Source organism: Sceloporus undulatus, chromosome 1, assembly GCF_019175285.1.
Source record: "Sceloporus undulatus isolate JIND9_A2432 ecotype Alabama chromosome 1, SceUnd_v1.1, whole genome shotgun sequence".
Lineage (NCBI taxonomy): Eukaryota > Metazoa > Chordata > Lepidosauria > Squamata > Phrynosomatidae > Sceloporus > Sceloporus undulatus.
Window position 1 is genome coordinate 207,792,533 of NC_056522.1, and position 17,963 is coordinate 207,810,495.

The window sequence follows — 17,963 nt, forward strand, 5'->3', positions numbered from 1 at the left end:
CAGGCTTGCATCCTTCCGAGGTCGCTAAAATGAGTACCCAGACTGTTGGGGGCAAATTAGCTTACTTGCTAATTAGCTTACTTGCTGTTCACCGCTAGGATCTTTGGAATAGCGGTATATAAATAAAACAAATTATTATTATAATTATTAATGACACACAACCAAAAATTTAAAAAGCACGTTTCAATATAATCTCCAACAGCCTCCAGTCACAAACCCTCTGTAAAAAGCCAGGCTCAGCCCATGTGCCAGGAAATGGAGTGAAAGTGCAAAAGTCTGGCTTTTCAAGAAAGTTATTCCACAACTGAAGGGCAGCAACCATGAAAGCCCTGTCTCATGCACTTGCCTCCCTGTTGGATGAAAAACGTCAGCAGAAGACACAATGACCAAGATCCTGCTTTGCTGACATAGCAGTGACATCACCATACCCCCCCCCTCCCAATCTACTACTTAAGCAAGCATTGCCCCAACTGAAGGGCTTCTGTGGCCTGCAGATCGGAGCAATGGGAAATGACAACTGCAGTACTCTCTTGATTGTAAGTCACATTTAAATAAGCAGCTGAAGAGGGACCTTCTGGAGCTGCTTGTCTCAAGGAGCCCTTCAAACAGGAGAGCACTGCAGTTATCATTTTCCACTGCCCTTAACTGCAACACTTTGGAAAACCGTTTGGTTGGGATGCTGTCTACTTAAGAGGTAGGTTTTGGAGGTCATATTTGGCCATTAACGACCATAGACATGAAGTTATGAGATCATAAATTAAGCTTACAATCTCAAAAATATTGAACAGGAAGCCAGCCAACTTTATTATTTATTCTATAGCTTGTCTTTCTCTCCCTATATGGACCCGGTAGCTCATAATTTCAGTTAAAACAAAATATATTCTAAAAATGGATAGTACACAAGTTTAAAAACAAAACTACTGAATTGAAACATTAATTTAATTTTTTTTAAAAAAACATTGGATGCAATGATGGCTCTGTGGCAGATATCCCCACTAGGTGAGACTGGGATTGCTCTCATTAAGTCATTTGCTGAGTCTACGAACTTCAAAATGAGAGAATAAATGAGTAAAGAGCTTTGAAATGAGACAACTTGAGAGAAAAAGTTGTTACCTTCACAGTCAAATCCTCATTGCCTAATGTGACATGCACATGGATTGGAGGGTAAATGCCACGATCAGCATGATGTTCCATAGTAGCCCTCATTGCATTCTAAAATTGCCAAAATATTAAATATAGATTAATATTATAGCTTTACTTGCTTACTAAAGTTGAAGAAAACATTTGCCCTTAGGTAATTTACACATTTTGTGTCAAAATTTTTGAAAGAAAATTATTTTATAGTGCACTGAATTTATACTCTGCTGTATGATAAAGTCACTTTATTGGGAACTAATGGATATTGGGTTGCTTTTGTAAGCAGATATTTTTTGCTGTAAAATACTGAATGTTGTTTCGTGTAACTTAATACGTAACAGTCCTATAACTAGATACTGCAAAATGATGGAAATTTCTCTTCTGAGTTTTCCAATACAGCCATCGAAGGGTGGGTGCGTTGTCCCTTAAAATAAAAGTTATTTTCATTTGTTTACAGCCTTATGAAATGGAGGAGAAGGCTAGGGAACACCATCTAACTCCATATACATGAAGAAAGTGATTTACCAAAGCATTCAGACATTTCCATACGCACACCTACTCCATTCCTGTTGAGCCTCAGCCTGACATGCTGCCCTGTGCCAGGCACACAGGTATCCTATACCTAATGCACAGTCATCCACCAGCCCACTCTTCTCCAGACTCACTGGGACACAACAGATGATGTCCTGTTCGAGACATATATGCAAGTGTGGCTTTACACACATGGATACCTCTTTTTGGACATGGCACAGGGTGTTGTTCTCTAGCCCTTTGTGCTTCATTCAAAATGCACACACCCCCCACACATCTTTCAAGCTGCAGGAGATGTTTCTGCTTACCAGAGGGGAGGTGAAAGAGGCAATTCACATGAGGAAAATACAACTACTCTGGGCTCTGAGGGGAAGGAAAGGAGTGCATTCTTTCCAAGAGTCTTCCCCTAGCCCTGAGCTAAGATCAATTGTTTCTTCCATTCAGACAAAGGCTAGCATAAATTGCCTCCTCTCTCCCTGCCAGGAGGATGCAGCACTCGAGAGCCGCCAGGGCAAGGCGGAGGACACAGAACTCTGTGGGCAGCTTCACACTGCCTCCTCAATGTAAGATCTCAACCAAGGTGTTCCCACAGAAGCTGCAGCTCACTGGAGGCTTAGAAAAAACAGTGGTACACAGCCAGCCAAACTGTGGGAGTGGGAAGGTTTCATAATATTAGAAATTGCTATCAAAGGGATGTTATCACTCCAAGAGGGAAAAACATAAGAGTGGAAGATTCAGCAGAAGTCCCCAATAGTTCCTTTTGAGGACTCAAGTTATCTTTCAGGCACTTGTAAAAAAAAATGACAATTTTCCTAATTTTTTCAAAAGTGATTTTCAAAAAGTGTGAGGAATTACCACATTAATCTTTCTTGCCAGTCTGCTTATGGAGAATAGAACACACAATATATCAAAACATTTTGTACAAACCTTGAAAAGTTCAAAAACCATGTAGTAGAGATGTGACGGTACATACACCACCTGCATAGGCTGCCCTGGTGATTTTACTGCAAAGAAGGGGGAATGAATAGTAATCAGCTGAATGCTAGACAGACATTATCAGCTTTGGCAAAACCTTCACATGATTAAACAGGGCAGCCATGTTAGAAAATAGCTATGGCTTTGATCCAAAATGCTACTCAGTCATGCTATAGGGCTTATATCTATCCACTGGGAATTATGGCTCCTTGCTCCCGTTTTGAAAACTAGACACACTGCCATCACTACACCATATCTAATATTGATTCTGCAACCATCATGATTTTCAAAAGTTGTTTGTTATGGGGATACTCAAAAAGCTAAAGTCCAAACTTCATATCTCAGCAATTTAAATACAGCAACTAAAGCAGGGATTCCTGCGTTTAAAATAAATTTCTTTCCATTTATTTACAAAGTATTCAATGGGAACAACTACACCATTACCGCATAATGTCAAATTGCATGCTTATTTGCATGCTTGCATATTTTATTGTATGTTTGCAAGCACAAAGACATAAATCAAACAACATAACTCTTGATTGCTGTTAGGAGAAAACATACTCAAAACCTTCAGAACTTTGCAATGAAATAAAATCCAGAAAGCAGGATTGTGGTATTCACACTGGAATGTACTCAGATCTGAGCACATCTTATCCATCTCATTTCAAAAGCAGAAGCAGGGAGAAGAAAATCTCTTTTCCACAGTGTAACTGTTACAAGGACAAAGTAGGAGAATGTATCACATGGTATGATGTTATCTGGAGGTAATATGGTACAGCTCAGTACTGAAGTCTTTTCCACACACTCCAGATTAGTGTGAATCTAGCGATCAGTGTACTGATCGTGTATTTTCACACTGAATCCTGTAATATACAAGGCAGAACACGTTGAAAGAACTGCATTTGCCTCTTTATAGCATATTTCTGCAGTATAATCAGTGTCTCAAGACGCTTCACAGCGCAAGTTAAACAGTCTCTTGTCTCTACACTGTAAGTAGCCCTGGAATTTCTTTTAACAACTACAAAGGCCATGTGCCAGGATCAGCACTTACCTGCACTGCAGAGCAAGCAAGCCAATGTCATGCAGTCAAAGAACCGCTTCCCACTATCACAAATACTATCTAAAATACTGTATATACTCATGCATAAGTCTAGAAATTTTAGTCAAAAATTTACCCAAAATCCTAAGTCAACTTATCCATGGGTCAATGTAAGTACTGTACTTTAACTCTTATAAAAGAAAGGAACCATCCCCAGGTGAAAGCCAAGAGTGCAATCTGTCTTGGGAGAACTGACCCCCTTCTATTCTCCCATTAATCAAGCCTTTAGCATAGTTTTGACAACTGGAATTTTGTAAGTCTTTGGCATCGTTATCCTTTGTTTCATCCTTTAGATCAACGGTTCTCAACCTGTGGGTCACAACCCCTTTGGGGGGTCTAATGACTCTTTCACAGGGGTCGCCTAAGACCATCGGAAAACACATATTTCCGATGGTCTTAGGAACCGAGACACCACAATTTTATGGTTGGGGCTCACCACAACATGAGGAACTGTATTAAAGGGTCATGACATTAGGAAGGATGAGGACCACTCCTTTGTTATATGCCCCTACATTTTACCCTCAACTTATCCACAGGTCATGTCAAAATCCATAATTTGGGCTCCAAAACCTGCCCTCGACTTATGAAATCGACTTATAGTTGAGTATATACAGTACGTCTGTTAGTTCTGAACTAGGAAGCATGAGAAATACTCCTACTATGCTTGACCAGAGTGCATGATTTCCTTCAGTAAGCCATCTCCCTTATCATTCTTACCATTTTGCTCATCAAGTACAAGTTCCGGGCAGCTCATATAATATAAGTCACAGAGTCTCTTGGCATTTTCATAGCCATCTGTAGAAAAAGCCACAACAATTCTGTTTAAATAGTTGAACTGTTTAATAGTTGAACTATTAAGTTTGAGAACATGTGAGCAATGCCTGGTAAAATCTCAGAAACTAGTGGAGTTGGAGATTAAGACTTCCAGTGGTTACAATGCAAGACTTCAGTGTCCTTTGCAGCTCCCCTACCCCACCCAAAAAGCACAAGTATCTGAACAGAATGATACCAAATAGCACTCCTGTACTTAAGCATTAGCTTGGCCACAAATCACCAGAAATTCCATGCAGGTAAGTGAGTGGACTGGTGGAGGAGAAATGAAGTGCATCCTACAACAAAGCATGTGGGTTGCTAGAGGACAGAAGCTCCCTCTGTCCCTCTTCTGCCAGTCCAAGTAAAACATTTACCAAGCTAACAACTTTAGGAGATTATTTACCAGGACACAACAGGAAATACAACAGAATAACTGCATCATCCTTTGCATATTTGTCTAGGCATCAATCCCTTGAGTTTGATGGAGCAGATTTCAACTAAGTGTGCTCAGGACTGCTGTCTGTTGCTCTAGTTTGGAACTACAATCTAAATTACACTAAAAAAATAGTATATAAATTCCATCATTCAGGCATTCTATATGCATAACTGGGATCAACTTTGGCACTAAGACAATCATTAGCATTATACATCAGCAAAACTGAAAACCTTTATGCTAAATAAAACGCGATAAAGGCACAGTCAAGAACTCGTGTATGCTACCATCATCTATTTGTTGTCATATTCATTTTATTTAACAGATTTGCAAGAATTTACCTTTTATAACTTCAACGACATTGCACTTAGGATCAATGCTTCCAATGTGTTTTGGATGAGCTGGATTAACTTTGACTTTCCCTCCGAACAACAAGGCTGCCAACAAAAGATAAGAAAAGTGATTTTACAATGTACAGGCCATAAGAACAGCAGATTTTACATTAGAAGGGCAAAGGCTAAGAACACACACACACTTGGAAAGCCTTTACCAATATATACAGATGAGGAAAATGTTAATAAGATATAAGAGGTGGAGATATGGGGGGTTCTTTCCCTTTTGAAATGCACCACTCTCACTCACTGCAAAAAATTGTCTCCCAACAAGTAATGTAACACTTACTGTGTTGATTAAGAAGCATTCTTATTGAAATGCGACTCATGAAGAAACGGTCCAAAAAATACTGCACATTCTGACTGGTCACTGGATCGACACCATAGTGATCCTTATATTCTATCACGCCCTGAGCCATAGTAGGAATGACGTCATTGTGACGATTCCGGATTGTTATCACAGTATCTGTAAAACTTAAAAAAACCAAATGGACTTTCTATGAAACCAATCTATGACATATTAAATTCAGCAAGCCTATTCCTAGATAGAAGCTCCAACTTCTGTGTATCTACTTAGTGCAAAATCAATTGTTACAAAAAGCATCCTGACATCCAACGAAGAGCATGTGATAGTTCACAGAGAAAAGATGGGAGGATTTCATACTAGTGAGGGAACTTTCAGATATGATGCCACTTCTGGTTGCATAGCCATGATTATTTTCAGAGAAAGGACAGCTATGTTTATACAGGGTTGGTTTGTTTGTGTGTGTGTGTTTGTGCATTTAAGAAATAGTGGGTTGGATCCTTGAATTCCCTGACTGAAGTTCCACTAGTGGAAGAGAAGAAGGTATTTCTATTTATTCCTTCTTCCCCTTGAAGTCCCACAAAAATCTCTCCTGAAGGGAGAGATTGGAGGCAGAGGTTTCAGGGAGCAAATAAGACAAAATCACTTCCCCTTTCTACAGCCTATGGAGAGGCAAACAAGTAGACATCAAGCAAGTATTCTCTAGGCTTGATGGAACCTGCAGTACAACACAGAGAGACATTATTTACCTCAAGACTATAAAAACATTATATGCAAAAAACACTAAAAATATCCAAGTCCCACCAAGCTTAATGGAGCCTCCTCCTAAATAAGTGTGTACAAACTAACAAAAAGCCCAACATCACAATGCTATACATGTTTACTGGAAAATAACCCCCACTGTATCCAGTATAGTTTGTGCTTAGAAACGTATGCACAGCATTGTATCCTTAAGTAGCGAAATCCAAAATAAGTACCAATGTAAATATAATTAATCCCTGATTTACCTGACATTAAGATATTTCAAGCAATATAGTGCAATTTATGGAGAAGCATCAACAAGCAGCTATCAAACAAGTGTATTTTTGGAAACTCTTCTGCAGTCTGAAAATAGCACTGAGAAGGACCTGTCCTTAGTAAGAACATGCTTTACCACCAAAGGCAGAGGCATCTAAAACTGAGCCTCTGGCACACAACCTCAATAAACAGGCAGGTTCACATGTGAAGCAGCTTCTTCTTTGGCTGTATATTCTTCCAGTTTTAGGCAGGACCCAAGGAACCTTTTGGGCTGGTACAATATAAACTTGTAATATAGGTGCCTTTCCCACAATCTTTTACCCCATTAAAAATGTCTGCTTTAATTCTGCAACTAGTTATATATTGTACATTTTTTTAAAAAAATACTCAGTTTTGCACATTTTGTTTAATAACACCATCCAAAGTGTACTATTTTGTAATTATTTTGTCATTAACGTTTCGCCCACTATACTCTCACTGTCTTGATTTTTCTTTTTATTCATCAGTGCAAACATATAGTTGTGTTAGTCTATAGAATCAGTACATAGAGAGATATGTAGAACCTTTGAGACTAACTAAAAGAAAGAAATTGGCAACATGAGCTTTCATAGACTTCAGTCTACAGTGTTACCCCGGGTTACGAAATTAATTCGTTCCGCCGCCGCTTTCGTAACCCGAAAAGCTTTCGCAAGCCGAAACCCCATAGGCGCTAATAGCGAAAGCCGCGATTTGGTGCGAAAAAGCGCCGAAAAGCACCAAAAATTTCTTTCGTAACCCGAAATAACCTTCGTAACCCGGAACAGTTTTTTTAATTGATTTTTTTTCGTAACCCGGAAATTTCGTAAGGCGGCGCATTCGTATCCCGGGGTACCACTGTACTTCCTCAGATGCATTTGAGGAAGAAGATTGAAGTCTATGAAATCTCATGCTGCCAATTTCTTTCTTTCAGATACAGTAGTCTTAAAGGTGCTACAAGACCTATCTACTAATTTATCAGTGTAACTGCAAACATTAAAGCTTTATTTATTTATTTTTCCTTTTTATAACAAAACCATGAACTAGCCCCCCAAAGTCAATTTGCTCTTGAAAGTTCACACTCAGCAGACAAGAGTGTTTGGGGAATTTAGCCTTCTTGCCCCATTGCAGACTGCCTGCAGTTTTTCATGAGTGCCAGCTGGCTGAAATGCCTTTTAGCTTCTATCAAAGTCAGTGGTAGTGTGAAAAAAATCTGTAGGGCTATACACAATTGTTTTGTTTCTTGTAAATCCCATTTAAAATTGTAAGTGAAAGTAGTTCATATAGGAGTTTGTCTGCAAGTATCTTGATGACAATGCAGTGATCAGTAAAAGCCAGTATGGGTTTGTCAAGAACAAATCCTGCCAAACTAATCTTATTTTTTTCAATCAGGTCACTAGTTTAGTAGATGGTAGAAATGCTGTGGATGTCATTTATCTGGATTTCAGCAAACCTTTTGCTAAGGTCCTCCACATTTTGATTAGCAAGCTGATTAAATGTGGAATAAATTGAACCCTAACAGGGAACACTGTCTGATTGATCCACAATTAGTTTGAAAACTGTGCTCAAAGAGTTGTCATCAATGGCTACGCTTCAAAATGGAAGGTCTCAACTGGTATGCTTCTGGGTTCTGTTTTAGGGCCATCACTCTTCAATATTTTTATCAATGACTTAAATGACGGGGTAGAGAGAATCCTTACCAAGTTTGCAGATATAAAACTGGGAAATAGAAACAGAATTCAAAAGGACCTAGGTAAACTAGAAAACTGGGCAGAAATTAAAAGAATAAAAATCAAGCAAAATACAAAATTCTACATTTAGGCCAGAAAAACAAATTCACAGGTATAGAATGGGGAAGTATGGCTCAGCAGTACATGTGAAATGGCCCTGGGGATTACTATTGATCATGTGGAACATAAACCACAGCAGTGTGGTGCTGCAGCAAAGAAGGTGAATGTTATTTTAGCTTCCATTAACAGAATAGTTTTCAAGCAAAGGGAAGTAGCAGTCCCACTATATTCTGCAAAGGTCATCTATTTATCTAAAGTACTGTGTTTAGCACTGGGCGCCTCATTTTAATAAGGTTGCAGACAAGTTGAAGCAAGTTCAGAAAAGGGCAAAAAAGATGGTAAGAGGTACAGAGAACAAACATAATCACAAAGGTTGAAGGAACTCAGCTTGTTCAGCCTGGTGAAGAGAAGACTGAGGGTTGACATGATTACACCCTTTTAATACCTCAAGGGCTGTCACAGAGAGAAAGGGGCAGGCCTGTTCTCTAATTCCCCAAAGGGTAGGAGCAGGTCTAGTAGTTTGAAATTACAGAAAAGTAATTCTGTTTGAACATTAGAAGGAACTTCTTGACAGTAAGAGCAATACAGCAATGGAACCAAATGCCTAGAGAAGTGGTGGGGCCCCCTTCTCTGAACATCTTCAAAGAGAAGCTGGGTAGCTACCTGCTGGGGATACTTTAGCTGAACATCCTGCATTGAGCAGCAAGTTGGACTTGAAGGCCCATGAGGCCCCTTCCAACTCTAAGATTGCAGGATTCTTTTTCACAAGATTTCCTTTTACATAACATTTCATAAGAAAAAAAATCTTAGGGACATCTGTTGGGGGATATTTGTGATGTAAATATATACAGTAGATGTTTATTCCAATTCCTGAGTCTCTAGTTTCATATATTTTAGGACTGAGCAGAATGTAAATTATATGCAGTTGGTTGCTCTGAATCTGTACTCCACTGGGTCAGGAAATCCAAAATGATACTGTCCAAAGAGTTAATCCAAAATCTCTCTCTCTCCCTCTGTGTCTCATACAGATTTAGTTTAACTGCTCAAGCACATTATCATTTACTTTAGAAAACCCTTAGGATTAAAATCAGAAGGCCCATCAGTTCAGAAAGTTCCTTGAGATGGCTCTACACTGCTTCTAATCCAGCAGATATTAAGATCTGGACAACAGATGAAAGGAAGTAAGTTTCTAGAAATCACTCCAGGAATTATGTATAGTTTACATAATGTCTCTGTCCTCTTCTACGGACTTCTATTTGCAGACTTCCTAAATATACTTTTCACCAAAAATGTAAGTTAAATGCCACCAAAACATACTGTACAGCAGATGAACAAGAGCAGTTTTGCATCTGTGCTCTTTAAGTAATTAAGAAACAAAGGAAATGTAAAAAGTAAAAGAGAATCCATTTCTACAGTATATAAAATAATATGGCAAAAATATGCTTACCAAGAAACAGCTTCTGAATCTTCAGAACTTTTGTCTTTAAAATCAAGGATTTCCTGAAGACTTTGGACATACCTAAAAATACAATGTCCATGTGGTTGATTTTTGTCAATAATTAACCATTTTCTTCTAATGTTTTCTAACTACTAAGGAAAAAAATGTGAGTTCACTAAAGAGCTAAAGGCTCTGGTCTTGATTGCCAAATATTTTCCCACAAGTTAATGCAAAGTGGTATGTTATGATGTTCTGTGGGCACAGAACCAAATGTTGCTACCCTGTTATGGTTCTTAGCACACAGAAGCCACCATTGAAGGTCTTCTGGATCCCCTTTCCACTCCTGCTGAGCTGGATGAGACCCCTGGAGACCACCTTTTTCAAGTAGCTGCCACTAGGTGAATTTCCTTATCTTCCCCCTTAGCAAAACATCAGGACTTTAAGTAATTCCACAAATAGTTTCTGTTGCCAATTTGAGAAAGAACTAGCCGAGCTAAGACACATGAAAGAGGAGTGCGAGCGAGACAAGGTACTTTAAAGATAAGCTTTATTCTAATTAAGGAGTTCTAGAGCAAAGAATATCATGACATGCAAGGCCATTTGTCCTACAGGCACAAAGAAAGGTAAGTTACAGAATAGTCATTTCAGCCAAGCCAGTAAAATAAACCCAAAAATCTAATGCCACTAACAACCGTAGTACAGGCTCCTAACCTTACTTTCTGCTCAGATGGGATTTGTAGTCCTTGATGTTTCTGGACAGCTGGGACTTGGACTCCATTGTCCAGCTCTACCAGCTCCTTATGGTATGCTCCAGGGCAGACCGCCCCAAAAGGTAGACAAAGGTAGACTCAAGCCTTGTGCTGCAATCATGCTTTTGAAAGTCTCTCTCTCAGAACCATCTCAAAAGTTTGTACTTCTCTCCCAATTCCCCCATCTCATTGGACCATTGCCATTTCATCAACTATGATGTAAACTGTCATTAAAATGTACATCCCACCAACAATTAACGTTTTGTTATCTGGGATGAAGTCCTCTCATAAATGGAGGGACTCCCATTTGTCATAGGGTACCATGAATACCATCCATCCCTTCCTCTCCAATTTGGCTGAGAAGAGTTTAATTTTAGTTTTCTGCTTTTGGTTAAAAGCTTGCCATGTTGTCCAGACCTGAAATGACAGCTAACACTAATTATAGTTAGTTTAAACAAGTCCCTTCAAAATCATGATTTAAAGTTGGATTGTTTTATATTGCGAGGGACAAATGTTTTTCACCTGATAAATTAAAACGGAGTGGAAGCAACATGCCAGGGATCTTACTTGTGCTCATGGGGGGCTCACCGCCAAGGCTAGCATCTCTTTTCCCAATGTACACAGGAGAGAGCAGAACACAAAGCTGGGACTCACTGGAGCTCATTCCTGCTCATGTAAATTTATGCTTAGTCTATGGATGAAAAAAAAACTGCTGTGAGGACCAATTATCTGCTTCTGGTACCTTCTGGGGGCTGCACAGACCACAAGAAATAAAATATAACAAAAACCAGAATGGTCAGAAGTCCACTTCTGTTTTTGAAAAATGAGGGTGGCTGGAAATATTAAACAAAGCCGGGGGACTGCAACCTATTCAAAGATGAACTGCTCCAGGAAAGGCAATTTTCTTTTCTTTTCTTTTTTTTTGCGGGGGCTAGAAAAATGATGGTCCAGCGAGACTTCTTGTAACACACCTTCGAGTCAACTTCAGTTTCTAGGCACTCTATCCCAGGATTTTCTTGGCAAGATTTGTTCATTGGGGGCTTGCCTTTGCTTTCCTCAGAGACAGAAAGAGTGTGACTTACTCAAGGTAACTCAGTGAGTTTCCACAGATGAGCAAGAAGAATTCAAATCCTGGTCTCTCAAGAGTCATCCCTGGATCATCTCTGGTTAGTACTTGGATGGCAGACCACCCAACGAATGCCAGGTGCTATATTCTATATTTCAGAAGGAATGCGCAAAACCATCTCTGATACCCCTTACCTAAGAAAACCCTATGAAATTCATGGGGCCATCATAGGTTGACACGCAATACATACACACACACAAATCCAACAGCTAGTCCCAACTGAGACAGACTCACTGAATCACAGGGATTTAAAGAAATGTTTACATAAGTTGACTGCGTAGGTTTACTTGACTTGGATCCAGCAATAGAATTCAGGTTTTCATCATGACATACACTCATGGCTCCAGTTTAGTCTTACACATTTTTTTAAAATAGATTCTTACCAACTTTGGACAAGTTGAACTGAAGGTGTTTTCAGAAGATTATCTGGAAGCAAACTTATTTCTTTCATTATGTTTGCCAATCTTACAGGCAACTCTTGTCGCAGAAACATAAACGAAGTCTTCTCACAAGCATTGTCAGATCCTAGACAGAAAATACCACCAAAAAAAAAAAATGGCTTGAATAAATAGATTAATATATTACAGACTGTTAAGTGAATTCATACAAAACAGTAATAAATACAAAATAGTGATAAACAGATGCCAATAGATTCTCTGCTTTTTAAAAGATCCTAGATGATATTTTTATCTTTGGTATAAATATGGCATTCTGCAATAGTCAAGATTAAGCATTTTTGTTAGAGAGTGATAGATTACCATTTTCAGACTGGAGACAACATTATTTTTTAAACAACTATTGGGCAGAGAAACGTTCTGCAAATGAGAAAGCATCATATTTAAGTGGTTTCGTTTTAAGAGTACAGTTACTGGAGAGTAAAGTTGTTTTGACCTCTAAAAAAGACAACTGGAGCATAGCTTGCCATAGCAGTAGAGAAGTAGGTTAGTGGGTCAAGAGAAATCTTCCTCTGCTGAGTATCATTTTTCCACATGCCTACAGACAAACACTGTTTTAAACAAGATAACTCTTCTCAGGAACTACATAAAAGAGTAAGGCAAATTTTACAGGGACAATGTTGGTAGAACTAGAACATTTCTCTCAGGGCATTTACGAGACAAACTAGCACAAGTCCAGCAATCACATTATTTGCACAGAATAGTTCAATATAACATCAACAAACAAATGTATAACATCGATAGAGCCCACAGAGGCAAATATATGTTATGCTATCTGTGCCACATATCAGAAGTGGATCTGATGCTGAATAGATGCTTTATGCTAATGTCCTCAACATGCAAACCTTTTTTTTTTAAACACGAAGGTCAAACTGTAGTAGTTGTGTACCTTCAAGTCATTTCTGACTTATGGCAACCTATCATAGGATATTCTTGCCAAGATTTGTTTAGAGTAGGGTTGCCTTTGCCTTCCTCTGAGGCTGAGAGAATGTGAATCACCCAATGTCACCCAGTGGGTTTCCATGGCCCAGCGGTGATTCAAAACCTGGTCTCCAGAATCATAGTCCAACACTCAAACCACTACACCATGCTGGCTCCTAAACAGTAGTACTGCAGTTCCTATTAAACATGATTAGGAAAATATTAAATTGTGTATCCTTGCCCAGATTTAACAGAAATCCTGCCCAGACTGTGTGCTCTATAAGCCTGAAATATACCGTATTTTGCCTTCCAAGTGGCCACCCCAACCACAGCTGCTACTCACAACTGCTGCAAAGCACTTCACTCCAACAGCACCAAGATAATTGAATTAACACTGCAAACACTAACATGCATGTAGAAAATGCAATGATTGAAAAAATCCAAATAAACAAAAATCTTCCAAATCTGTTTGGATATATCCAGTATGCTAGCTACCATGTCACCCAGCTAGTGTTGTTGCATCAGCAACTGCACTGAAGGAGAAGGCCACATACATGCCAAGTTAGTTGTGAGCCAATACTACCAAAAACTGGGACTGTTCGAGTGTATTGATTTCTGGTTGTTTTTTAAAAATTGAAACTTGTAGAAGCATATGCATTTTAAAACTACATTCTTGTAACTTGAAATGTAACTGATGGTCAGCCAGCTAGATGTATATGTCATTTTTATAGCAAAAAGACATTTACCTCAAGGTTGGAAAAGCAAATTTGAACCATCAGTCATTGGTTAAAGGATCATAGGTGCATTACAGAGTGCCCAAGAAGGGTGCTCTGCCGCCGCCACCGGTTGCTACGTCCAGGAACCGCAGCGGCCAAACCACGCGGTTCCCGGGCAGAACAAGAAAGAAGCACCGAAATGGCACTTCTTTCTGGGCCCTGGAAGTGGTGCTGCGAGGCGCTAGTCGCGCACTCGCGGCATCACTTCCGCCGTGCACTCATGGCGTCACTTCCTCTGCGCGACGTCCGGGCACTATGTGTCCGCGGTGTCAAAATGGCGCCCCCGTGTGGATGGGCGCTGCCATTTTGTACAGACTCAGTCCATATTAGGGTTGAGGGGCGTCCAGAAGGGACGCCCCTTCTCAACCTTTACACGCCCCTTCCTAACCCTAGTACGCCCCTTCGGCGCGTCTGTAACGTGCCTTACTATATCAACATACAAACAAGCATTTTACAAACACCAGCTCTAAACAGATCCGGGTTGGGGATGCCAGGTTTTTTTTATTAATGAACATAGGCCTATTGTTATTGTGTGCCTTCAATTTGTTTCCGACTTCTAGTGACCCTATCATGGTGTTTTCTCAGGCTGAGAGTGTGTGACTCGCTCAAAGTCATCAGGTGAGTTTCCATGGCTGAGAGGGGAATTGTACCCTTATCTCTAAAGTCCAATGCTCAAACCACTAAAGCATGCTGGCTAGTCCATTAAAACCCCCATGTGTTTCCCTATTTTTTAATTCTTCTATACTTTCATTCTTCTCTTTTAAAAAATATAATAATTCAGTAACATTTTAAAAAGACTACTGAAATACTTAAAATGTTTTACAAGGCTGCAATTCCATGTTTGTATATGTAAGCAAAAAAAACTATTAGTAGCTGAGAGTATGCCCCATTAAACTCAACAGATCCTATTTACAAATATACACACGGAAGACTGCAGTGCAAGCCAGATGTTTGCTGATTAATAACGTGGAACATGACTGCTTCCCCAGAGATAATGAGTACACAGTTTAACTGAAGCAATATGTATGTTTACATCAAACTTTCAACAAGTGTATGTGCAAAAACAAAACTAGTTATTAAGTTTACATGCCACACACTTTTATGTTTGGATCACTGTGGAGTTGTGCACATCCAGCTTGATAAAAAAATAAAATGCTGCACACTCGAGCCAATAACTGATAACTGCAATTGTCTGGAAGGAAGAATATGCAGAGCAGATTTAATAAGAAACAGTCTTTAAAATTTTTACTATTCCTTTAAAAAAACACACATCTGACTAGAGAATAAAGGCCATTCTACTGAATAAATCAAATTCATTATACTGTGACACCAGGCTTCTCTATTCAAACCCCACAACGTCTTTCTGAAGGCTTCTGTCATTCTCCGGTTTGTTTTTCTGGAACAGCTGTGTGGCCATTTCCTTTGCTAAAAACAGTTCCTTTGTAACTTAGGTCCAAAACACACTGCAGAAATAATCCAGTTTGAGACCGCTTTAACTGCCCTGGCTCAGTGCTGGGGAATCCTGGGAATTGTTTACTGTGGCACCAGAGCTCTCTGAGAGAGAAGGCTAAACGCCTCACAAAACTACAGCTCCCGGAATTCCCTAACACTGAACCAAAGCAATAAAAGTGGTCTCAAACTGGATTATTTCTGCAGTGTGTTTTGGACCCTAGTCATCCCTCGAGGCTTTTGGGCACCTGCAGTAATGACTGTTTCAGTTAAATGCAAGCGCCAATTCCAACGACTGTGTGTTTATTCAGCACTGAGTGCCCCCATACGTTGTTGTGTACCTTCAAAAGTAACTTCTGACTTTTGGCAACCCTAATGGAAACCTATCAAGGGGTTTTCTTGGCAAGCTATGTTCAGTGTGACTTGCCCAAGGTCAGCCAGTGGGTATCCATGGCCGAGACAGGATTCGGACCCTGATCTCCAGAGCCACCGTCTCCCAAACCACTGGGCCACGCTGACCCTTAGATAACAAAGTGCACCCTTGTCAAGAGTGTCGCTGCAGCCCTGGTTATGCCATGTGGGCTCTCTGTTGTGAAATCCTGAGATTCGTAGTTTGTTGTGGCACCAGAGCCCTCCGACAGGGAAATCCCAGAATTCCACAGCATTGAGCCAGGGCAGTTAAAGTGGTGTCAAACTGCATCAATTCTGCAGTGCAGATGCATCCACTGCCAAAAGAAGAGAACAAGCAGGTTGGCCGGAGAGGTCCTCCTTTTCCCCAGGACCTGTTCTACATTTCAGCCTCTGTCCATTTTGAGCCTGGCGGAGAAGCATGGATCGACCTTTCGGAGTGCTTGAGCTTTTCCTTTGGTCATGTCCTCCCATTGAATGAATGGCCTCCGTTCTGGAGCCTTGTCCTTCTTTGCTGTGAGGAGGACACATCTGGTCACCCGAAGAACAAGGGACCCGAGGCCACCCTTTGGCCGGAGGAAGGCTCCTGCTTTGGGCCCCATTCTCCCCAAAAGGCGCCGGCGCTTTCTGAGGGGAGGAGGACTCACTGTTCCCTCTCTCCTCAGGGAAAAGAAAATGGAGGGGAAGGAAGGAAGGAAGGAAAGAGAGAGAGAGAGAAGGAGGGAAGGGATTTAGGAAGGAAGGAAGGAGAGAGAGGGGGGAGAAAGAGAATGAAGGGAAGGGAAAAAAGAAAGGGAGGGAAGGGGAAGGAAAGACAGAAAGAAAGAATGAGAGGGAAGGAAGGGAAGACAGACAGGCAGTCAGTCAGTCAAGGAAGGGACAGAAAGAGAGGAAAGGAAGGACAGGAGGAAGGCAATAAAGGGAGGTAGAAGGAAGGAGCGAAGGAAAGGAAGAGAGGAAAGGAATAAAACAGGAAAGACGGAAAGAAATGGGAGACGGAAGGGAAAGAAACATAGGAAAGAAGGAAAGAAAGGAGAGAGGGAAGGAAGGGAAGATAGAAATTAGGAAAGGGAGGGAAGGAAGGAAGGGAAGCAGGCAGTGGGAAGGGCTGAGGGAGGGAGGCTGGCTCCTGGCCCTGCTTTCTCGGGTCCGTGGCTCACCGAAGTCGAGGAACTGTTTCATGGAGAGGGGAGACGGGGAGAAGCGGCAGTAGAAGTCCACCTGCTGAGGGATGGAGGCCGGGGAGAGGCCCCTCAGCAGCGCCCGCAGGAGCCTCATGGCGGCACGGAGGAGGAGGAGGAGCAGGAAGGCTGCCTCTGCTCGCCCCGCTCCTTCTTCGGCTGCTTCCTCAGCTCGCCCCGGCCGCCATTCCCTGCCCCGGCGGAGGCGCTGCTCTCTCTCTCCTCTCCTCTCCTCTGGGCCCAGGCGCCGGAAGGAAGGACGAAGGCAGGCCCCTCCTTCCTTCCTTCTTCTCTGGGAGGGTCCCAGATAATAAACCCGCCCCCCTTTTTGGTCCAGCCCTTTTTACCCCATATCCCACTAGGGTGGAAGTTACTTAAGGCTGCTTTAACTCTTTTCTGGCTCACGGCTATGGAATTCTGGGAGTTGGAGTTTGTTGTGGGCCCAAAACTCTGCCCTTCAAGGGATTTTGGACTTCAGCTCCCAGAAGCCTCAGCCACGTTGGCCAATAGTCTGGGATTCTGGGAGCTGAAGTCCAAAAGCCCTTGAAGGGCACAGTTTGGGGAGCACTGCACTACACTCTTAAAACGTGGCTAATTCCCTTTAACTGCTCTGGCTGCCCCTTCCTGTTGCATTCTGGGACTTGTAGTTTAGGGAGGGGCATTTAGAATTCTCAGCCAGAGAGCTCTTAGACCTCACTGGACCCAGCATGCAACAGGAGGAGGGCAGCCAGGGCAGTCAAAGTGTGATTGCAGCAGCACTGTAATAAGAGTGTAGTGCAGTAATCTGAAAGAGAGAAACTGGCAACATGGACTTTGGGGGTAGGCTTCCCTTGAGGCTACTTTCTCACATGCTTTGGGTGGAAATGCATCTGAGGAAACAGACTCAAGTCTAGGAAAGCTCATGCTGCCAACTTTCTTTCAGTTAGTCTCAAAGGTGCTACAAGATCCCTTCGC

At 41.3% G+C, this 17,963-nt stretch overlaps 1 protein-coding gene across 1 annotated transcript in view; it reads right to left on the bottom strand.

Moving 5' to 3' along the window:
- Positions 1-17,279, bottom strand: part of PDK1 (pyruvate dehydrogenase kinase 1) — a 27,681-nt gene extending 10,402 nt beyond the window's left edge. The window contains exons 1-8 of the mRNA XM_042464178.1: positions 16,989-17,279; positions 12,203-12,344; positions 9,954-10,025; positions 5,670-5,854; positions 5,330-5,425; positions 4,460-4,537; positions 2,596-2,672; positions 1,114-1,212 (exon numbers count right to left, since the gene is read on the bottom strand). Of these exons, the coding sequence (XP_042320112.1) occupies positions 1,114-1,212; positions 2,596-2,672; positions 4,460-4,537; positions 5,330-5,425; positions 5,670-5,854; positions 9,954-10,025; positions 12,203-12,344; positions 16,989-17,106 (867 nt within the window). The 5' untranslated portion in view covers positions 17,107-17,279. The remainder of the gene's footprint in view (positions 1-1,113; positions 1,213-2,595; positions 2,673-4,459; positions 4,538-5,329; positions 5,426-5,669; positions 5,855-9,953; positions 10,026-12,202; positions 12,345-16,988) is intronic.
- Between the last annotated feature and the right edge of the window lie 684 nt (positions 17,280-17,963).